Source organism: Phragmites australis, chromosome 2 (genome assembly GCF_958298935.1).
Source record: "Phragmites australis chromosome 2, lpPhrAust1.1, whole genome shotgun sequence".
Lineage (NCBI taxonomy): Eukaryota > Viridiplantae > Streptophyta > Magnoliopsida > Poales > Poaceae > Phragmites > Phragmites australis.
Window position 1 is genome coordinate 9,807,992 of NC_084922.1, and position 22,973 is coordinate 9,830,964.

The window sequence follows — 22,973 nt, forward strand, 5'->3', positions numbered from 1 at the left end:
AGACATATGTATGTATTGCAACATGTAGGGTGTTTAATCTGGAGGTTGAGGCTTTGTTGTGAGGGATGAAGCCGGTGCGTTTTAAGCAGCAGGTGCAGACCGAATTGACAAAACAACGAATGCTTTGCAAACTAAACCGATAGCTATCCTAACAGCAATTCGATATACTAGTGAATGGGGAATGACAAATATTTTGTGAAATCTGATGCTGCAAATCTAGTTGCTGCTATGAAAACGACTACTTTTGATCTGTCTCCGGTAGGTGTTCTTGCTATGGAAGTCCGAAGTGTGCTACCGTTACACTTCAATGTTTTCGAGGTTAGGTTCTACCCACGAGAATGTAATTACGTAGTAGATGCTCTAGCAAAATTCAGTGATTGTCTTGTTGGGAATGGTCCTAGGCTATGACTCGAACATTGTCCGGACTTTGTAACCAGTAACGCGGCCAGCGATTTAGCTGTGCCTTTAGTTTAACGTAAACCTTTTCTACTAAAAAAAAAACATGAGGGGGTGTTTGGATCAATTACTGAAATTAAATGTAAGCGTTTCGTTAGAGTTGATGACAGATTAGCCAAAACGCGAACAAGTTTACAACAAATAAGTGAGAGCTTTCTGCACATGCTTTAGGAGATTCGGAGCTTTTCTTTTCTTTCTCTGTTTTTCTATCGGTAGAATACAACCTGCATCTTTTCCTTTTCCCATCACGCCGAGAGAGGAGGGAACAAAATAAAATTAAGCAGCAGCAGTGCTTAAAGGAATCCCTTTCCCTTTTTCTTTTCGCTCTCCTTTATATTTTTACCAGCGTTGTACTCAAGATATCCCCCTGACACGGCGCGTGAATGCTCGATCCCCTAAAAAAATCGGGGATATTTGCCCATGGAATTTCGCGAATTCGATAATATCATTTGCTCCAGCTGCCCCCTGAAATCCTCTATACAGTATGCACACTGCTAAATTTCCTACTCCGTCTAAAAAGACTAAATTTTCTACTACAATTTTCAGCATGAAAATAGCTCTTTCTTCATACTAGCTTTGTACCTGTTGACAAATGATCAATTATATTACCTATGGTAATTATTCATTCATATTTATTAGGAAGAGGTGTCACGGCATCCCTTCGATTTGTATATATTCGAGACATCACAATGCAATGAAATAATCTAATTCATTCCCTCGATTCTCAAGTTCTATTCTCTATTGTCTCTATTACAATTACACTGCAACTGTACCAGTGATTATAAGTAGCAATATTTGTAAGACCACTCATAATGTTTTGTTTCTTAGATGATGTCTAAGAGAAGAGAAAGTAAGAAATTATTCTTAAGAAACAAGCTTGCAATGTAGGCCTATGTTGTTAGTTTCTTAAGGATTTTTAAGATAATTTATTGTCTTACAATCATTTAGGATTACTCAAAAAACTAATTTTTTTATAAGAAATAAATTTATTCTCTTATATCTTTAAATTGCTTGCCACACCATCTTTTTAATTAGATGGATATCTAATTATTTTCTAATAAACTAGCATGCCTAAACCAAAACAAAACAGCGAGAGTGATGGGGAGACCTGGCGAAGACCAGAGGATATGTTCCTCGAGATTGGAGACTGCTGCAGGGCAGGGGGGCAGATTTCTTTGCCTTGGGTTTTTGAAAGGCGCGAGGGGGAGAGAGGGGTTAAAATACATCGGGTCGGGTTGCGCGAACGCAGAAGACCCGGAGGAAAAGCGGATTTTTCTCGGCACTTGGAGCCCGATTAAAGGCGGCGATCCGCATCCTGTGCTCCGATCCGCCATGCAGATTCCGTATCGCTGCGCGCCTCGGTAAAAATCTGCTCAGGCTTTCCTTTTTCTTCCCCTCGCTTCCTTTTACTGACAGCCAAACTGCTCGGCTAGATAATCTTTGATTTTTTAGTTAAAAAAAGATAACGTTTGGTCTGGTTTGGTTTCACTTTCACTCACCTGCCCATGGGTGTTGAGCCAATGGTTATCCATGGAACTCAACTGAGTTTAGCTGCTGTTTGTGACAATTTAGTTAGAACCACGCAACATGAATATGCAAATGAATTTCACAGTGATAATGCAATTCATTTGTACTGTATGATCCACAAAGATAACGTTTGGTTTTCGGTGGCTTTATCCTGGCCCCTTGAATCATCTAAGAGAGAACCGCAAAAGATTATACTGGTTAAGTTTTGGAGCCAAAGAAAATATATGCAATGTAAATATGCCCTAAATTGTTTTTCTCTCTCGCAATAAATAATCATTTCACAAGACAATAACTGATCCTAATAATTATAGTCCTCTCCAGAATTCTTGACTAAAAAGTACTACTACTAGACATTTCTGTTTGAGTCTAACAGAAAACGATTTGACAATGCAGGCTTATTTATTATTTTCCACCTGTATACTCCCAATGATGCCCTATTAGACCAGTAAAACGGATACACCATGCATGGTCGACAGAACCAGGAAGGAAGGTTGCAGGCTATCAGCTTGACAGCTGCAAGCCAACCCACTATTCAATACTGGTCCACGTGGCACTTGTCAAGACCACACTTTCTCTCATATCAAAACTGGAAAAGAGATACTCCATGTTTTCCTTTTGTGAGAAGAGATACTCTATGCTTGCAAACATAAGAAAATGAAAAGCTGGCCAAAGCTAAAAGGCTAGGGCTTGTCCTATCCCACTATCAACCACTCACCTGGGTCTGACGTGTTATGGTCTGGATATGCACAGCTTTTGTGTTATTTTAAACCAATCACCTATACAAGCCCCAATTTGGCCTCCCCAGATTTGCTACCATTCTATCAAGGTCCCCACCTTTTGAACACCCAACAAACCCAGCTTTTGTACTAATCTAAGTTTGCAACACATCACCAATCCCTCCTTTTACTGGGCAATCAGCCTTTCTTAACAATACCACCAAAACCAGACTTTCCCCCCACTTGATAATGGTGGCCAAATGGAATGCTTTGGGTTTTAATTAAGGTTATCACAGAGCACTAAGCATATTTAAGGTGTAAATGGCAAGGAAAAGCAGTCAGGCATGGCATATAATGAAATGGAATGGAGGGGAGCCAGGAAGACCTACCGTGCAGGCCACTAACACTTGGGAAAGGTGGTGATCCGAACAAATTTCGGGACACCGTCCTCATTGGAAATGAATGGTGTCTGAATTGACTGCTGCTGCAGTACAAAACATAGTTGGCAAATCATTACAAAAAATCTCTACGTGGGCAGTAAAATTCCATATTTCTGTAACTGACAGATGGTAAGATGCATATCGTATTTTCCACCGCAAAGCATACTGGCCTTGATTAGATGGGCACAAGCGTTGAATAAAACGGATACCACTGAAGCGATTGCTGCCACACAACTGTCCGGTCCAATCAACTGGTTCATCGACAGAAAAGGAAATGTCCCCATCCTTTTGACACCATAGATGATGAATCCTGTGACAGGATGCATTTGATTAACAGATGTTCCGTAGATGATGAAGTGAAAAAGACAGTGAAAGTCATCTCTGGTTGACTTACAACTAGATAGGTATTCTATCAGCCGTCTGTCAAGATCAAAGTGCTGGCAGAGAAGTTTCTGCAAGAAATATAAGCACAATATTAACCATCTCTCGCAAAAGCAATACCACAAAGTAGGAACACTTAAGAAGCACTTGAAATTCGAGTTTCATGCTAGGCCATTGATGACTTGGATAGCTAACTGAAGTTTCAGGAGTTCTATCATTGGTGTGTAAATAAGTTTTTATCACATCAGTACTTTGATTGAAGTACAACGCCAGATAATCAACCCAGATGTTTTATCAAAACTAGAATGAAAGTGAACTGGAGTTCAGACTGTATTTCTTGTCTTATTTCACACCATTCTTTTGGTGAGCCATATATCATCACTTCACTTACACCCATTTCTCTTGTGGTTCCTTGAACCCATCATCCTCACTAGTTTCTCTCCCTACTACCTTTTTCATTTCAGGATCACAGTTATCTGTTATCCATCAATTAGAATAACCAGCCACTACTAAAAAAAAATGAATATTCTTCAAAGAACATGCATATAATCTTAATTCCTAACTCAGCAAGTCCTAATTTGCTTATATGCATAAAAATAGTAATATGTTTACAGTTATGTATATAGTTGTGTAAACTGCCCAGTAACTTTAAATCCCTTACTAAAGGACATGTTGATCAAAATGGCAAAATTACAAAGCTAAGTAAAATGATGTAAATTCATCCATAAAAATGGAAATATGATGCACTTATCTAAACTATAATGACAAGAAGTGACGAAAATAACCTTAGTAACTTTTGGCACAAATACTTTTGATTCACTGGTGATTTCCGGGAACCGAGAAACTTCAGTCGCCTTGTCAAACAATATATAAGTGGGAAGGTGATCTGTTCAGTGAAATCCAATAGACAGAAGGTGACCCATTTTAGAAAGGAAATGAGAAAGAATATGCTCAGTAAATCAAGTGAAGAATTAATAGACCACATAAAACTGAAATGCAGGCACTCAACTCTCCAGCTCAAACAGATAACAGTTAACAACATAGCTGACAAGTAAACAAAAAAAAATTACCCCGCATGGATATCCCGAACTTTGCTGCCGCATTTGGGAAATGCCCAAGGTCAATTATTCCAAAAGAGATATGCTTATTGGAGTATCTGCATTAATAGAATATGAACATGCAATTAATAGACAATATGAGTCATAACACACACACACACACACACACACACACACACCAAAAAAAAAAAAACTCGACCGACCTAGGAGGAACTAGGTGGCATTATCAATAAGAAGAAATAGGAACCCAAATTCGCGTCGAAGAGGACTCAAACCTGAATGGTCTAGACGTACATCCACACCCTCAACCAACTGAGCTAGGCTCAGTTCCTGAGTCATAACACAAAGAACAAAACAATATACTTGATAGTTTCTTAAACTGATTTGCAGATATTGAGTGGGAAGCATTAATGCCTTAATCAGTACAAGAGTGTATTTCAGGAGCAAGTAATGGTTAATGTCGTGTGGTTACAAGAAAGAATGGCACGGACGATCTAATGTGTCCAGCTAAGTCTCAAGCTCTCAGCACACAGAAGGAAATATTGTTATAGGATCTTAGTTGTACCATACAGCACGAAAGCATGCAAACTTCAAGGGAGTAAACAATCAACGAATTCAATGAATACTTACATATTAGAGAGTTCAGGTAGAACACTGCTTGCTTGTATGCATGTTGCTAAAAATGAAGTTCGGAATTCGACCTGTTTACATTAAAATAGCAACATCCAATCATTTACATAAATGCAAACAACTGATGAGATTAAAACCACCTCCGTCATTTTATGAACCATAAATTCCTAAGATAGTTCTTAAAAAAGAACTCCTAGGAATTCCCTCACTAATCAAAAGAAAAAGAGAAGGCTCCACACTGCTTATTTTGGTGGGCCATAACAGTTTAGAGTGATGAAATATTGATATTACAGCTGTCAAAGTTACAAACTATATTTCAAATTTCAATCATAGGCACTAGAGTTGTATAGCAACAACTGTATTTACAAATTTAGCTGTGCAGTTGCACTAGCAATTTAGTTGGTTGCTATCAAAATTCTGCCCAGGATCCTACTCACTTCAAATAAGATGAAGACGACACATATTTATAACTGTAGGTACCAACAAGTCTTGAACAAATCACAAAGAAGGCAGGAATATGCTGCTGAGTGAAGGTCCGGAGATAATGATATTATATAAGAAACATGGAAAATAAATACCAGCCAAAATCGTGTTGTTGGTTCTTCAGTTAGTAGGCTTTCTAGTTGCAATGGGGTCAAATGATTTGAATGGCCTAACAAAATAAATAAATATCAGTGCAATGCAAATAAGAGAAAACAGCTGCGATGTTTGAAATTGGAGTAGAAAACGAAGAACAAAGACAAATGCTTCTGAACTAGGTATAGAATAGGGCAAGCGATTGATTTAGTAAATGGGAAACGCTTCTCACTTTTAATGCATTAGTACGCATGCTTGCTCACTATTCAGCTGCAAACTTTATTTTAAGCAGCAAGGCTGGTAACATCGGTAATCCCAGTTAAGCTCAATTTCTTTCAGAACAATCCAGTCTAGGGACTTCACACTACAAACTGGTAGCCCTAGTTGTGAACAAGTCTCTCATTGATTGCACCAAATTTCAATTGTATTAGCTTGTAAACGGAATATCTTAGAAACAACAAAGAAAAGACATCATCGGCCAAAGCCTGGTCCACCCTCAATCTAGGACAGTTGGACATAGTGTTCCATTCAATACAGAGCCAATTACCACCAATGCCAGCAGCCCAGCACTGTATTAGTATGGCCAATTAGATAACTGGTTCAGGATATGGCCAATTAGATAACCGGTTCAGGATTCCAAAATCCTGCCTAATACTAGAGGTGCTCTGAAAAGCTAAAAAGAAAAATATCAGATTCATAGTTTGCCTAATGATCAGTTTGCAACCTCTCACTTTATCAGATGCAAAACTTCTTATATTGGTTTTGAAGCATTACCAGTCATTTAACTAGTTAGTTACAGATGGTTTTAGTCTCACTGACGTGAGTCAAATTTTACTAAAAAAAAACAAGCTGCAAACAATGTAAACATTCTAGTCATAAAAGACCAGGCAACCAAAATATGTATAACTTTCCATAATCTAATATAGACGTATTAAATATTACCTAGACTGTCATAAGGTGGTTGTTGAGCTACAGCATATATAACTGCAGAATAAAATAAAGATCAGCACAAGTTATGACAAGTTCAAGATATAAACAATTGAAAAAGGGAGAAAAGTGAAGCAGTTGAGAACTTGAGATTAGCATTAAGTTGCAGCCAGGGGGTATCTCAAATACTACCAGCTAATTCTTATGTTTATGTGATATAAAGTGAGGATGTAGTACTCTGGATATTGAATCTGGACTTAACAATCGAAATACTGATAAGGCTATGGCTGTGACAAAATCAGGAAAACGAGCAAGGCTGCAAGGGAAAGTAGCCAATCCAGATCCAGCATGTCCCATGTCAGATATAAGGAGGCTATATTATTGTCCGTTCTAGTTTCTAGTATGCCTAGCATAAGGCTCATATAACATAATCATACACATCACAGAGTGATGCGGTAGTGACTGCAAAATCAGGCTATCATCAGTGCTACTGTACGACAATCGGTTCAGAACAAGCCAATAAGGACTGTTTGGGTGTTCACTAGGCTAAATGCCAAGCTTCTTCTCAAAGCATGAGCTAGCAGGACAAACAAGATGTTCCATCCTGCCTACAGAAGAGGAGCCCAATCAGGGGCACTATCTTTATGGTGCTCTATGCACACACAGAGCAAAGAATCGATAATTCAATAATTTGACAAAAAAATGAGCTAAATTTACATTGGAACCAACACTCCTTACACATGCTTCTTCCCCAGTAATGATGGGGTACACAATTTTCACAAACTTTTAGGAAGAAAATCCAGAGCTTCAATATAAACAGATTGACATGGGTGTCAGATAATCAGCGCCAACGCACCCCCGCCCTCCCCCAGACGAACCATCCTAGGGCATGAACGTGGTAAATCCAGTTATGCCGGACAAGAGTGTAGTAGTTACACAGTCTAAGTGATACAAATTCAGATATGCTGGTCAAGGGTATAATAGTTACATAGAGACCGATACCGTGTAACTAGGACAATGTTCAAATATTTACAGCAATCTAATACCCCTCAGTAGTTTCCCTTTTCTCTTTTGTCAAGTATCACTTTGAATATGCAATGATACCACTTAGGGATAAATAAAACATACCAACAAATCCCAGAAAGTAGCAGAGGGCCAACCAATAATCGATAACCAATGTAACTGCCAACAGTAAGCCCTAAAATTCAAAAGGAACAAAAAGGAAACATCAATGAATCATATTGTGGAATACAAAAATATTAACTTCAGTTATGAACTGTGATGCTTTGTAGTAACCCGATTTGACCAAAGAAAACCACAAGTGATATTATTTCATAGTAGGTCGATGAATGTAGGATAAGAAAACAGAACCATCCGATATAAACACACCTTCACATAGAGCAATGAATCGGCGATGAATGTTTCCCAGGTTTCCTCTTTCACAATCTGCCGAGCATTAATAGCTTGATTAGCAGAATAAACATCTTCAGGAGCTTCTACATTCCATACAATTTACAGGAGGTGCATTGGAGGGCTGAACAGTACAAATCCTTCCCGCCCTCCTTTTTGTAGAAGACTCAGAATAGGCACAACATTTTTAAGTATATCTTATCAAAAGTAAAGTTAAGTGTTGTGCTAATCCACATAATAACATCTGCAAAAAGAAATGCAGAACATGACAATTTGGCCTACACAAGATCATTTTCTTATGAACCAAAGCGTAACTTCAGCTATCGGCATTCCTAAAACATCTAAATGATCCACTTCCACCAGCAAAAAGACAAGGGCCTGTGCAAATCCCTCTGCATATTTGCAATATTTTAGGAAGCGTCCCACAATTAATAGTACGGCATTGTCTCTCACATCACAACCTGACAGTTTTATTACCTGTAATGGACCTTGCATAGTTAATATGATGCAATCTGACCACATTTCAAATTCAATTCCACCATAAAGAGCATTTACTGGCCTACATTGGTATATTCACTGTCACCCAAATGTGCCTTTGCTATTTAACATTGAAACTTGTTTTCCATTACAGGAACACAGAGTTCAGCATCTCACGTCACAGTTTAACTGAGTCCAAATGCAAAAAAAAAAAAAAAAAAAAAAATGGAAATACGCCAAACCCTCGCCCATTTAGCATCATACATAACACAAAACAGCATTAGACTCAACATTCACATCACAAAGAAATCGCGTTTCAACTCTCGTTCTCGCGTTACTCCCACTTCCCCCATCAAATGTCTTAGAACAGGGCAGCTAAGACCTGCTCCCACCAATGTCATCACCAAATCCAAGCACAGTACTCAGAAATGAAGTTTACGAAGAAATATTAGCTACCATCAATGAACGCACCTTCACGGCGAAGAGCACGAGGAACACGAGCACCGCCTGGATCTCCTGCAAAAACGCGCACACAAACACCGATCCGCATGAGCAAACACAACTCAATCAACAGCCAAATTACACGATCCGGATCGGTGACGCGGAGATCTAAGAAGCTTACCCGGCGGAGGAGGCGGCCGTGGAGCTCGCCGACGCCGTCGGCGGAGAGCGCCGCGCTGCGGGCCGCGAAGTAGGAGAAGAAGGCGAGGAGGTGGAGGAAATAGAAGGGCTCGGAGATGGCCGCGTCGAGCCACGGGAACGGGTGGCTCCGCCGTTGAACCCCGCCGCTCGCCGCCGGCGCCGACGCCTCCGTCGCCGTCGCAACCTCCATTTTTATTCGAGGACGCCACACCACGAAACGGGTCTATGGCCTCCGTTTGAACTTTAACCCGAAAAGAAATACGCCTCCACATTAAGCTCGCGTACTATCTTTATTCGCCTTCGAATTTGCGTCCCCGTTGTGTCCCCGACAGGTGGGGTCCTGGGTCCACCTGCTGATGACACAAGCGTCGTGTTTGCCACATGCGAGAATGCGACACTTCACACAGTTTTTTTAATAATAGTATTTTAACGAAAAACTGTAAAAATAAAGTTCAAAAAGAGAAAATTGTAAAAACAGATAACAGTCGGTAATTGAAATGTCGGTATCTCATATGCCATATACGTGGTCATAGGAAAAATGACTTTTTATCTCTATATGCCAACATGACTGTTGATATCTTATTTGCCGATACTGATAAGTTATAAATATATGTTATTTATCGGTATTTAGAATGCTGATAGACCTTTACGTATGGTTAATAGCATGTGTAGCGTTGAGTTGGCCACTGTCTATATTTATAGTGCCAACAAAAGTCTAGCCGACATTCACATTAACTATTTTTGCAAAATTTCATTTTTAAATTTTATTTTTGCAATTTTACATTAAAATATTATTATTCAAAATAAAAACTCCTTCACACAATCCTTTCTACCCCTCTCTCTAGGGTTTCTCTCTCCGCCGCTTCCGCTCCTCCTCCTCGCCGCCGCGATGAGCGCCGCAAGGCCGGACCACCGGCGCCACCACCCGCCGTTCCTCCGCGACCTCTCCTCCCCACTATCATCGTCGTTGCGCCTGCCCCCTGCCTCCCTCCGGCGCGAGACCCAGGCCTCCACTCCGCCGCCACCTCCCCCGCTGCTCTCCCTCGATGACCTCTCTCACCTCTCCCCCTCCCCGCAGCCGGCCACCTCTCCGCAGGCGACGATGACCCCCTCGCCTCCGCCCCCGCGCGCTGGTCTCTTCTCCCCGCTGAGGTCCAATGGCTCGCCCGCCCCCGCGGCGTGGTGGTCCTCCTCGAGGGAGGAGAGGCCCAGGGAGAGATCGCCTATGGATGGCGTCCTGCAGCACCAGCAGCAGCAGTCCCCGACGACGCCGTCGGGGCAGCAGTCACAGCAGCAGCAGAAGGTGGCGCTGATCACGCTGCCGCCGCCTAGGGAGGTGGCGCGGCCGGAGATGCCGAGGGACTCGGCGCCTGCTGCTGGCCGGGTCGACGAGGAGGAGTGGGTCACCGTTTTTGGGTATGTGGCATCACCCCTAGCTAATTCGATGAAATGGATGTGTTAGGATGCGTGAATTGTGGCAGGATTTGTGGCATTGGATTCATATAGCTGTGTATGTTTTGTGTTGCGATTAGATTGGATATTACTGCTAAGGAATTGGGTAATTAGATCAATGTATGTGGAACTGGTAATGTTTTCCTCTTTAGTTGTAGTAATTGGTAACTCTATGTGATTGGTGAGATCCAGGTGATGATACAGTTGCCAACTTTCATGTTTATTCAAAATTATGTTTTGTTGTTGAGTTCGACACCCATTAGACGTTGCTAGAGTTTTCCTTCAAGTATAGAAATGCAATAGCTATGATTTCCAAGAATGTTTAATGTCGTACCTATTATTCTATTAAGTGATAGAACTTTGACCAAGGCAACGTAGCTCTAGAAACCAGAGGAGAATAAGGTGCAATATGATATTGATGTCTACATTAGCAACACGAGTTGGAATCAATACCATTTTTGAACGTTTAGGTTGGATTTCCATCATTAATGCTTGAAGCATGGAAGCAGTGTCCAGACGTGAGATACCTACTAGCCTACATGTTGGAAGTTGGGGTTTGTTAGCCATGTTGGAACATAGATATTATTACTCTCTTCCCTTGAGCTATTTTGTAAATCATGTTGTCTGCTTTTCAATTTTGATGATTTTCTTGATCAAATTAGAGTACAGTAGTTTACGTGATTGACAAGCTAAACAGCAACTGTTGGATTTTGTTATAGAGTTTGTGACGATTGTAGCTTGATAGCTTCAACTATTGAAGTTGTATGCCCAGCGGGTGTCAAGAGAAATTGATACCTTTCTCTTTCGGTTTCATTTGCTAATGGAAGTTTAATCTGTCAGCATCAATTTGTTAATAATAATACATGTTCCAGTTTATTAATAGAATGTTCTTAGTATAGTTGTAAACTAGGATATCTTATAATATGTTGATTTCATGATTATGCAGTTGATCTTTTTGTTGGTTTACACTGCCTCAGATCATATTTCTGCTAATCCCATGAGAGAAAGTTATTTAATGCTCGTATCCAATGGATTGGTTGTCCTCCCCCATGATGATTCTTGTTTTTTGATATTGTCATGTTAATAAAGTTGGCTGCATTTTCGTGGAAACATGCATAGCATATGAATGTTAGGGATTTGAGTGCACAATCTTGAACGTAGGAAAGGAAAATCCCAAGTATATTAATTAAGCAATTCTAAGATCACTTTTCTCTTGGACTGATTCGATATGTAAATTAATTTCTCACCTACATTTTACAGGCACTATCGCACTGCACATTTAGACTAATTGTTCTGATATTGTGTTTGTGCTTTGGCTGATCATTTATTCATTTTATTTTGGAAAAACCATGACTATCCATAAGGCAGTGTGCCTCTTGGCCACTTGATTCTCTGAAAATCTGACGAGCTTTCAATAGTCAGACATGTTCTGAATGTTGTATTGATTGGTTATATGCTGGACGGATGTTAGGTTGTATGATGTATTTCATTTTGATTAAAGTCTTCCATCTTATTTTTGCCAGATTTTCTCCTGGTGATACAAACTTGGTGCTGCGAGAATTTGAGAAATGTGGGATAGTCCTGAGACATGTTCCTGGTCCAAGGGATGCGAACTGGATGCATATCTTGTATCAGGTAACTACTGAAAACTAAACTTTTTGAGCACTGATAACACACAGGATTTTTGTTCCCTACCATTGCAGTTAATGTTCCTTGAGAATAAGCCTAAAGTAATCCAATTGAGTAGGTGTCATGTCATGTGCTAAAGCAACTAGCTGCTTCTAAAGTCTTATTTGGCAAAATGTTGAATGGAAGTGATCCTTGATCAAGATTATGGGCTTATTTTAAGTCCTGAAATTTCCTTCTAAGCATTAAGCTGATCCAACCCATAAATAACAATGTATGTTGTTCAGACATACTGTGTAATCATGGAGATAGAAAACTGAATAATGCTATCGGGGGCTCCTTTTACTTCAGGAATATAATGATTATGTCTTAATGTGGAACAACGAGTAAATTTGTTGGGTCTGTAGCCCTTATGTATTTCCCAATAGGTAAGTGCACTTTATTTTCAGAGCCTTTGGGTTATGTACTTTAGGATATCACTGATATGCATGTCCCTTTTCAACCTGTTCACTGTTTTCACCCGTTTCCTTATCCTTTTCTCTCTTTTTTATCCTGGTACTTTCATTTTTTTATATTATTTTGTGCACATAATAATAAAAGATTAGGACGTTCTGTAATCATATGAGCAACTAACCATACCATTTTCTTGCTAGCCTCTAGTTTCGGAATGTAATGTTGCAAGCATCACTTTGATTTTAAGAATAAATGAATAGTATGTGATTAAAGCAAAGGTTGCAGAAGAGTTATTTTCATGATGTGCCTTGCATATAAGTATACGAAGTGACACAAATGTCCATATGTTGAACGTTTGTAACAACATTTTCGCGTTACTTTTATTATCTTGTGTATTTTTATATTAGAATCCAAAATTTGCATTGTGTTATGGGGTACTACCTCATGTGATGCAATAATTTATTTTTATTTTTTGCCTACCAGCAATAATGTTCTTGTGGACTAGCTATATTCTTAAGTTGAAGCATTGGCGGATTATAAATCAACGCAAAGAAATCAACTAGATGCCCCTGTTCTATCACCTCTGCTTAGTGCAGTTATCATCGCTGACTTGTTTATTGTTCTTTGGTTATGTTCAGAGCCGGCTTGATGCACAGAAAGCACTGGCGAAACATGGTCAGCAGTTAAACAGTGTTCTAATTATTGGGGTGAAGCCAGTGGACCCATGGCAGCGACAGTATCTGAATGAGAACACCAACGAGAATTATCAGGGCAGTGCAACAGTCCCATTTCCATCACAGCCTGTAGCACCAAGCGGCTTTGCGACAAGGAACGGGCTAGCGCCGTTGCCTAGCAACGCTATGCCAAATGGCAGCTGCAATGAGAGCAGCCGTAGTGCTTCTGGGGCCATTGCTTCACCTGCAAAGTCAGTTTTGTCCAAAGTTATGGACTTGATGTTTGGCCTGTAAGTCAAATGGTGGTAATTTTATTTGGACACTTAAGGAAAAATGAGGATCACCTTGCAGATTGTGTATGGGACGCATGGGTAGTGCCATACTGGTATTTAAACCGGAGCCTTTCTTCACGGTGACACCATCCTGTACGGCTGTATCTGTTCCTGTTGTGATGCTTTGGATCCAGTTCTTCCAGAAAAAGGAAAAAAGGGAGCAAAAATTGATGTTGCGTGAGTAGTTTTTAAGCACTCTAGCTTAGTAGCAGAAGTCAAATGGCTGGATTATTACCATGCAAAGTTTATCACATGACTTCATGAGTTCCTAATTTTGAACGAGCATGTACGATCCAATTATTCATATTTGTTAAACATATCTGAGATAGTTTATAAAGTTTTGACGCGATGGAATGATAATCTGTCTCCTTAGTCAGACTGGGGATGGAATACGATTTGTTTCCCTTGTGGAAACAACGAATCTGTGTTCTCTTTTGTTCCGGTATTCTCTGTATCTTGCAGGAACCAAAAACCGAAAAAACAGAGTTGACCTTTTGTTTTTGTCAGCTCAGGGTAGACTTATCTCGGACATTCCCAATAGATTAAGATATATCAATAATTAAAAGCAATAATTAATTTTGAAATAATTGGTCAATGGTGAGTGCCAGGACATGCAAGGGTGGTTTGCAGGCAGACAGCAATCCCAAGCGATCTTTGAGATGATTAACATGGTTGAGTCAAACCAGCTCCCTAATTAACATTAGTAGTACGATGTACCTGTATAGAAAAATGTATAACCCCTCAATTGACGAAACAATTTCAAGTACGTCCTGAGCTTCAAAGCCTGATTGCCAGCACGTTGTTTGGACAAAATCAGCAATAAGTAGATACACAAAAATGTCAAAAATGTTGTAGTGTAGACCCATGTCATGGGGCAATTCATGTTGACACTTGATCTAAAATAGGCTCATTAGTGGTATAAAGTTTAGTCGTGTATGGCTCATCCAAGTAAAATAATTTCCTACTCCTCGTATAATTAGAGGAAGTGTTTCCAAGTTATATACACAAATATCAATAAAGTAGAGTGGTACTTAGACTACATCTCGTGTCTTTTGTGTCTTGTTTCTGTAATCTTATTGCTTGATTAGTGTGCAATAATATGATTATTACGACACCTTATTAGCACGAAAGTGATGGCTAATCAGTACGTTCCCACGTACTAATTTCGTTTCAATTTACTCTTTTTTATTAAAGTTTTTAGTAGATTAATTAGGGCCACGTGTTGCTGCCGTCCCTCCCAGCCGACTGGCCAAGTCTCGCCTTGGTGAGCTAGCCGGCGCCACCCCGGATGCCCTCGCCTTGGCGGGCTGCCGCGGACTTGTAATGAAACAATTTCAAGTGGGCTTCCAAGTCTGATTGCCAGCACGTTGTTCTGACAACATCAACAATAAGTAGAGTACAAAATATTCGCAAAAAAAAAGTAGAGTACACAAAAATGTCTAAACAAAATATATATTTTTTGCAAGTCTCCCATAAATGGTAGCCTCTGCTCCTGCAAGAAATTAGATGTCAACGGGTAACGCGCACCTGTTTGAACGAATATATATAGAGAGAGAGTGTGTGTGTGTATGTATGTATATGTGTGCGCGCGCAATTAAGTACTAATGATCAAAGAAAGAAGGAAAAAAAAAGATATCTATACAGATTAAGTACTAATCAAATAAAAAAGAAGTCCAAGCTGGATGCCTCCCACATCCATAGATCCATAGTCTGCCTTCTTCTCCAAATGCCGTACACGACACCTTGCATTTTATATAGATCCATATGTTTGTCTCGTTGCCAGTAAATAATTTGCAACTCTTTAAACTTGTGGAAACAAATTGAACGCGTACTTCGATCCTATAATTTAGTGCCGCCCGAGGAACAAATATTTTTTAAAGTATGCATAAATCATTATTGAAGTGTTGCGATGACACAAACCTTCCAACAGAAAAGAAAAGGCAGCTTTCCAATCTAATCACTATGTTCAGACTTAGAGTTATAATCAAGAAATCGCCGATTGGGAAGTGAGGGATGGACATTTTGTCTTAATTAGTCAAGTTAGTTTGGTCACTAATGCTGAAAAATCTTTGTCAAAGAGGGTAATTAACAATCTGGTTGAAACCTAGTCGTTATATAGTTTAGCTCAAATCTGCATAAGTACTGTATTAAAACTTAAAAGTCTTCTTTTTAGTTACACTGACCTAGATATTTGGGCAAGTACTTCAGAAAAACCGAAGGTAAAGATGAAACTTGGCTTGATCATAGATTATTATGCAAAGTATACTACTCCCTCTGGTAAAAAATACTTGATGTGTTGGATATAGCACGGTCTTTGATACGTATCTTTGACTATTATTTTTAACTAGAATATATTTGTATAATTCGATGATATTATGGAATTATTTTTGAAGACAAATCAACACATATAATTTAAACATTTTAAAACTAAATATTTTAAAAGTTATTGATGAACAAAGTTTTAGAAATTTGATCAAATCTTGTCCAAAGCATTATGTATTTGTGACCGGAAAGAGTACTATTAGAAACACTAATGCATAATAATAATTAAGTTTTCTCATCGATGGAGCGAGCCAATCGTTGCAATATCTATCAGCATTAAATCCCTTTAAAGAAGCGAAAGCTATCAACATTTTATTTAATCGGGATATTAATTTAACATTGACATTCTTCATGACCCAACGAAAATGCAGCTGGTGATAACTTCTGTCCGACATCCCTTGGTGCCATCTTAACGTTGGCTCAGTCATGAACCATAAAGGATGGTCGACGACGGTGCAACTCGAAAAAGAAAGTCAAATAGAAGAAGAAAATTATTTGAGTTGAATATCTCCGTTTTTGTAAATAATATGAGCTTTGTCTCGCATCAAGGAGACAAGCTATTTAGAATCAAAGAAGTACATATATAATTAGCTTGCATGTGGATAGTTGCACGAGCAAGAGGCTGCACTATAGCATTATCTTCCCACATATTGTTATTTATTTTAGCTAACAAACCATGAATATCATTTGATTAGTGTTTAGTGCATGTATACTATTTACTGCATGCATCATTACAAAATAAAATAGTTCATCCGCTCGCAAAAAGTTCTTTAGCATATGATGGTATATATTCTTTTTTTTTTTCCTTTTTTTGTTGCAAAATCAACATTACCTTGTACTTATTTTTATGGGATAACCCTGGATTTAGAGTTGTATTTTGTTAAGCTATTCATAAAATTAGCTTCAAAGTATGTATGTTTTTCGCGGGTAGCTTCAAAGTATGTATAACTATTGAATTCAACGTCTTAAAGGCTAGAGTAAGAAATTAAAAAACAAATGCACAAGTACGGCTCACCAGTGAGCAGAGTATTTCTCAAAAATCTGTATTGCTCGAGATCCTCACAACACGTACTATAACTTACAATTCTTGATTGATCCAAAATAGCAACTGAAAAATATATATCTGATTCTATTCAAGCCAGAATATTATTTTTCTCCCTGATTACTACGACACATTGCCACATACACATTGGCATAGCACACATAGAGCAATTAGTGGCACTCAGAACATCTCCAATAATATACATAGTTGATATACTACATAAGAGCTATACATGTCACCAATAAATAGTATTACAGTCAATTTCTTCAATAGTATAATTATAGCATTATCTGCAAAATTAATGTAGGCCAACATACAATAGAATACAATATCACTAGTGTATTTAATTAGTAGATTATCTACTAATGAGTAGCAAGCATTTTTCTCTCTTCCTTTGTTCTCTTATTCGTATAGACAAAAATCTGATGTGACTTCAACTAGTTGATATGAATGGTTGGAGACACCCTCACGTACAGAATCTAGGTAGTCTTGAAGCATTCTATGATCGGCTTACACGCGTGCACAGATGGCAGATTTTCTGTCAACCATATGCACTGTCGCTGAACGATGTAGCCGTAATTTTCAAGCTGTTTGCACGCACAGCGGCGCAGGTGTGTGGTTTGCATGTATTTACTAGTCGGTCGAAACTGTCCTCAACTATCCACATGATGATGTTTCTCTCTCTCGCGACTGAAGAAGATGCACCTGGCAGTCTACGAAAAGGACTGGTAATATCTACGGATTAGCAATCAGACAGAGAGGCTTCAGTGCCTTCCTCTGTTCTTCGGATGAAATAGTCTAACAGCATCTGCCATGAATAGTCTGTTCGATCGCCGGCGCTGCATTCACGGCAAACACAGCCATCGCCGGCGAAGGCTGGAGCTCTGAATGCAACGCAAGACGACGTGCAGGCGTCCCTACCTCGTGACCACGATCTGACGGCCTCAGCGACGCCTCTGCGCAGCGCCATTGAATTGAATCCGTTTCACCCACCTGGCCGGCCTCGCGTTCTCGGCCGTCAGATGCAGCAGGAGGCGAGAGGAGTATTCAGACAGCTGGTTTACATCGCCTGGATGATGACGCTTCCAGCTCCAGGGAGTGCATTCTATACATGCATCCGTTTGTTCATCACATTCGTGGCGCCGATGAATTACCTGGAGAGATCAGTTTCTTTAATTATTTCTTCAGCGCAACTTTCTCCCATCCATTCACCAAATCTCGCCAGGATCTCTGAGTTGTACAAATTAATCCGTCAATATGCTTAGAGAACTGTTTCCCAAGGTTCAGGATCCGACCAGAAACAATGATTCCATCGCAATATCTTGGTTTATTTGTTTAATTGGTCCCTGTGTTAATGGTTTCAAGCGAATAAATTGCAAGATAATTTGGTAGAATTCTTTGGGCACAATATACTAGATAGTAATTCTATCAGAGGGGTAGAAAAGTTTGTTTTAAAATAAAAGGAAAAAATGCGTTGTAAGGTCGACACATCCATCAACAAATTTAATGATTGTTTGGTGCTCGATTGGTTGTATATATGATCATACCAGTAACAAAAACGGATAAAGCGTGTCCTATCTAAGCCCCATAAAGCAATAGGTGAATGTAAATTAGTCGAAACAGATATGGAGTAAGAGAGCACTCAAACCGTCAAGCGACAAAACCAAACGATTTATCTGCCTTTGATATTATTCTATAGCTCCATGATATTTGCATCGTAGGAAAAATTTCATGATGATGAAGTCATTGTGATACACGCAACTATGTGAAAATCTCGATTACTTATAAGATAAACTGACCAAGTCCTTTTCACCGGTAAAATAGTTGCAACACAGTGTGAAAGTAGATGGCATTTCTCATGAGCACGACGGAGATTATTTACCATGCTAAAGCAAGCAAATGCCACTTTCACATCACTAGATTATCTGAAGTGCGTTGGATGGGTAACTTTTTGAGAACTCCATGGCATTGTCAAAATCAACAATGTTAAATCTCCAGCCTCCGGCATCATTTTCATCCATCGAAAACCCATAATGTCACAATAAGTGTCGTCACAAAACTCGCATTTGTTCACATTTCGCTTTGCTGCCTAAGATATCCCACACATGACCTGAAATTCAACTCAAAACAAATGAAAAGAAAAAGGAAAATAAAAGGTACACTTCAAGCTGCACTAGAAAAACCACACAAGCCAAAAAAAATTCCCCAAAAAGGAAGCCCGTGTACAAGCCTAATACTCCCACAGAAGAGGCTGGAAGCCGACTGCATCATGCCCATCGTAAGGCGTCCACGAATGATCGGACGGCGCGAAGTCCACCACGTCCTCCACCCACAGCGGCGCCAGCTCGTCGAACACCAGCTCGGCCACCTCCACCTGCGCCGGCTCCCTCTCCTCCCGGCTCGGCTCCGGCTCGTCGCAGGAAGCAGCTGCTCGTTCGCCGTCGTCCGCCGCAGCAGCGCCCGCGGCCTTGGCCGGCGTGGCGAGGGAGGAGTCGCTGGGCCGCTGCTGCTGCATGAGCGCGGCGCGCGAGGCGGCGGCCTGGACGTCGCGCGGGGAGAGGGATGCCGGCCGCGGGAGGACGTGCGCGAGATCCGGGAAGTTGAGGACGGCGCGCGCGCCCTTGATGCTGAGCGCGGCGACGTCGTGCGCGCGCGCGGCCATCTTCGGGCACGGGAAGGTGCCGAGCCAGATGCGCGACTTCTTGCGCGGCTCCCTGATCTCCGACACCCACTTGCCCCACGCCCGCATCCGCACGCCGCGGTACGCCGGCGGGGCGCCCGCGTCGACGTCGTCGCGCGCTCGAGGCCGCTTCTTGCCGCGTTTGTCGCCCTCGCCGGCGCAGACGACCGAGGAGGACGTGGAGGGGGAGGAGGAGTAGGACGACGTCGAGGAATCGGAGCTCAGCTCTCTCATTGCCATAAATACGCGGAGACGATCACACTGTGCAGGCAACAACTACCGGACCACGCAAGGACAATGGCCGCCGATAAGGCAATGAGCTCGAGGTGGTCTGCGAGAAAAAGAGAGAGGGTGCAGCGGTGGTTTGTAGATAGAGGAAAGGGGGAACGGGGCGGGCGCTGTATAAGTAGAAGAAGCCGGAGAGAGGCGGGGGGGGGGGGGGGGGAGGCAACTGTAGGGTAATAGCGACGCAAGAGCGGCAGGGCGGGCAGAGCCGCCCATGACATGGGTGCATGGCCATTGTTATGGATGGATCATGGATGGCGCCTCGGTCTCAGGGGGGCTGGCTGCAGTACGTGTCCATGCCCTGCCGCGGCGTCGCCCAAACCATCTCCCTCTCCCTGCTAACTACTGGTCAGGTCGATCGTCCGGCATGAGTACATGCGCATGCTAGGGTGCAGCTCATGCCATTCCGCGACCATTATGTATTCACCCATCCATCCACCGCCCATTCACTGTTCGATCAGATATCAACTAGGCGTTGTTGTGACTGCGAACTGTTCGTCTGGAAATTGGACTGTGTAAATGCTGATGTATACGAGGAGCATGGCGTTATCATCTGGGATTGCCTTATTGTAGTCCTGAAAAGAACAAGAGGGAAATGGGTTTGGTTCAGGCGAATTTGGATTTAATTTAAAGGATTTGGATGAGGCGTAATTAGAAATTGAACTACTAATTAAATCTTACAGGTCACTACACTGTTCCTCATGTCCGAAGTAACCACTATATACATGCTTATGACTTCTGCTGTCTCCATTATTTCTAACTATATATATGCAAGTGGATGCATCAGATATTTATCGACACACGCGATGAGTAGAAACTATGATACTATCTGCCTATCTGGCCATAGACATTAGACAGTGACATGGCATCAGTTCATCAAAGAAAGATCGACAAGCCGAAGGTACCTGTCGATATCGCCTCGTCAGATACACAGGCTACGTGCAGACTTTCCATGTATAGTATACACTTTCCTTAATCGGATGTACTAACAAGTGTATGTGTACTTCTAACTATTGTCGTAATACAGAGCAACACTACTATTGCTTAATCAGGGGCAACCCTTGTAGAATTCAGGATCCCTCTAGAACACATGAGATTAAAAAATTGTTCAAAAAGGAGAGATCAGTTAACATATACCCAAAAGGAGACAACAAGATCTGCCTCCCCAACTTAGAACCTTGATGGAAATCAAAGGCCTACCAACCAAACCCTAGCAAGATCCAAACACGGTGGGCCAGTGAGAACTTGCCATTTTCATATGCAAGAGAGCTTGCTAGGGAAGTAGTGGACAGACACCTGCTCAATTGATATATCTTGGGGACCCAGCTGGAGCTGGTGACCTCAGATCATGAGCCCTCCGCGATCAGTACGTTGGTGAAGGTACCCAGGGCACCTGGTTATTATCTTGAAGGTTTTTGGCTTTGGCTTTGGCTTTGTATGTCTCACTCTCAAGTCATCTCACTTTCCATGCATGCGTGCTCTGCAGTCTTTATCTCTGTACGTCTTGGCTTGTGTTGTTTCTCCCGGCTCTGTGCATGCCTGTGCTCGTCGCTTCCGTAGGACAGATTATCCGGTGGAGATGGGGGACAGTTTTCTGTATGATGCCCCTAGTTTCTTAGTATTTCCAACAAGTAAATGCTCGCACACGGGGAGGGAGACCGCCGCCGTCGCTGGCCCAGCAGGCGCTGATGCTTGCCGCCGTTGGCCCGTCGCCTTGGATATGCGGCGCCTGCAAAGCTTCGGGTCGCCGAGGAAGACACCCGCGGACTCCTCTGCTTGGTCACTGTCCACCGGGTTGTTAGAGATGGAGTTGGTTTCATCATTTGAATAAGGTTCGGCTGCAGGTGTTAGAAATAGGAAAGGATCTGTATGGTAGATAAACCAGAAGCCGAACCTTTGGTGTTCGTCGGGCTGACTATAAATATATTACGCGGCATTGCACACTTTCTAATAGGTTAGACAAGTTTTACATGGTATCAGAATCTCTCCTTAAATCAAGACTCCATCTGCTGGTGTTTTCATCTGTTCTCGCCAGGCTTCTATTCTTGCTAGATTTCTGTCGTCGCAAAAACGTAGAAACTCCTCTCTGCTGTCGCCAATGACTGCTTCCAGTTTCGCACGTAACATCACATGTTGTTGTCACACACAGTACCACTCCCATCAACGCTGCAACCCTGTTGACCTATTGGTTTTTGCATCTATGTCGACGATCCACGCCGCATATTCGTCTATCTTTAGTACTGGCACATTATCTTCTTTTTTCGATGCTACTAGCTTGTCGATGCTCGGCTACCTTGATTCCGAGAAGTTGACCGAGACGAACCACACACTCTGGAAAGCGCAAGTTCTCTCGGCCATAAGAGGCGCCTAGCTCGAGCACCTCATGGATGGCATGGCTGTTTGCACCATCAATGCTTGTTGACATCGTTGAAGGAGACTCGACAGTAAAGGGACCAAATCCTGCATACTCACGGTGGATTTCCCTAGATCAACAGTTTCTGAGCTATTTGCTTTCTTCTTTATCCCGTGAAGTTCTAACACAGGTGGTCACCATGAAGTCCTTAACGCAAGTTTGGAGGGCTATAGAGGACGTGTTTTCCTCTCAAACATGTGCGTGATCTGTGAACATGCGTATAGTGCTAGCCACAACACAAAAAGGTAATATGTCAATTGCAGAATACGTCAAAAAGATGTGGGCACTTGGGGATGAGATAGCCGTAGTCGAACGCCCGTTATATGAAGAGGAGATGATCTCGGCATCCTCATTGGCATCGATATTGATTACAATCCAATCGTATTCGCTATTTTTCCACGAGTGGAACCAGTGTCAGTCATCGAGTTGTGTGCTCAACTTCTGAGTTTCAAAA

The 22,973-nt window shown here is 41.5% G+C and overlaps 3 protein-coding genes and 1 non-coding gene across 4 annotated transcripts; 2 read left to right on the forward strand and 2 right to left on the reverse strand.

The window, feature by feature from the left end:
* Positions 1-3,100: 3,100 nt before the first annotated feature.
* LOC133898835 (uncharacterized) lies at positions 3,101-9,503 on the reverse strand. The gene is made up of 11 exons (XM_062339612.1): positions 9,221-9,503; positions 9,070-9,114; positions 8,101-8,157; positions 7,840-7,909; positions 6,727-6,768; positions 5,787-5,860; positions 5,209-5,279; positions 4,591-4,676; positions 4,306-4,406; positions 3,534-3,591; positions 3,101-3,449 (listed from the first exon to the last, which is right to left on the reverse strand). Coding segments are annotated over exons 1-11 (816 nt in total). The 5' UTR covers positions 9,431-9,503; the 3' UTR covers positions 3,101-3,447.
* A 542-nt stretch (positions 9,504-10,045) lies between these two features.
* Positions 10,046-14,137, forward strand: LOC133898831 (nuclear pore complex protein NUP35-like). Its single transcript, XM_062339598.1, has 3 exons — positions 10,046-10,656; positions 12,216-12,327; positions 13,410-14,137. Exons 1-3 carry the CDS (start codon positions 10,130-10,132, stop codon positions 13,737-13,739), a joined length of 969 nt encoding a protein of 322 aa, XP_062195582.1. The 5' UTR covers positions 10,046-10,129; the 3' UTR covers positions 13,740-14,137.
* A 5,055-nt stretch (positions 14,138-19,192) lies between these two features.
* LOC133909846 (ethylene-responsive transcription factor ERF039-like) lies at positions 19,193-20,223 on the reverse strand. The gene has a single exon (XM_062352393.1). It carries the CDS (start codon positions 20,059-20,061, stop codon positions 19,372-19,374), a length of 690 nt encoding a protein of 229 aa, XP_062208377.1. The 5' UTR covers positions 20,062-20,223; the 3' UTR covers positions 19,193-19,371.
* Positions 20,224-22,835: 2,612 nt separating this feature from the next.
* Positions 22,836-22,973, forward strand: LOC133910353 (small nucleolar RNA Z247). Its single transcript, XR_009908523.1, has one exon. It is a non-coding gene; the product is annotated as a small nucleolar RNA Z247 (small nucleolar RNA).

Coding starts and splice junctions, on each gene's coding strand:
- LOC133898835 (XM_062339612.1), bottom strand. CDS start 9,430: ATGGAGGTTGCGACGGCGACGGAGGCGTCGGCGCCGGCGGCGAGCGGC. Junction 6,769..7,839: donor CTACTTTCTGGGATTTGTTG/GTATGTTTTATT, acceptor TTTATTCTGCAG/TTATATATGCTGTAGCTCAA. Junction 5,280..5,786: donor CAACAACACGATTTTGGCTG/GTATTTATTTTC, acceptor TAATGTAAACAG/GTCGAATTCCGAACTTCATT.
- LOC133898831 (XM_062339598.1), top strand. CDS start 10,130: ATGAGCGCCGCAAGGCCGGACCACCGGCGCCACCACCCGCCGTTCCTC. Junction 10,657..12,215: donor GAGTGGGTCACCGTTTTTGG/GTATGTGGCATC, acceptor TATTTTTGCCAG/ATTTTCTCCTGGTGATACAA. Junction 12,328..13,409: donor GGATGCATATCTTGTATCAG/GTAACTACTGAA, acceptor GGTTATGTTCAG/AGCCGGCTTGATGCACAGAA.
- LOC133909846 (XM_062352393.1), bottom strand. CDS start 20,061: ATGGCAATGAGAGAGCTGAGCTCCGATTCCTCGACGTCGTCCTACTCC.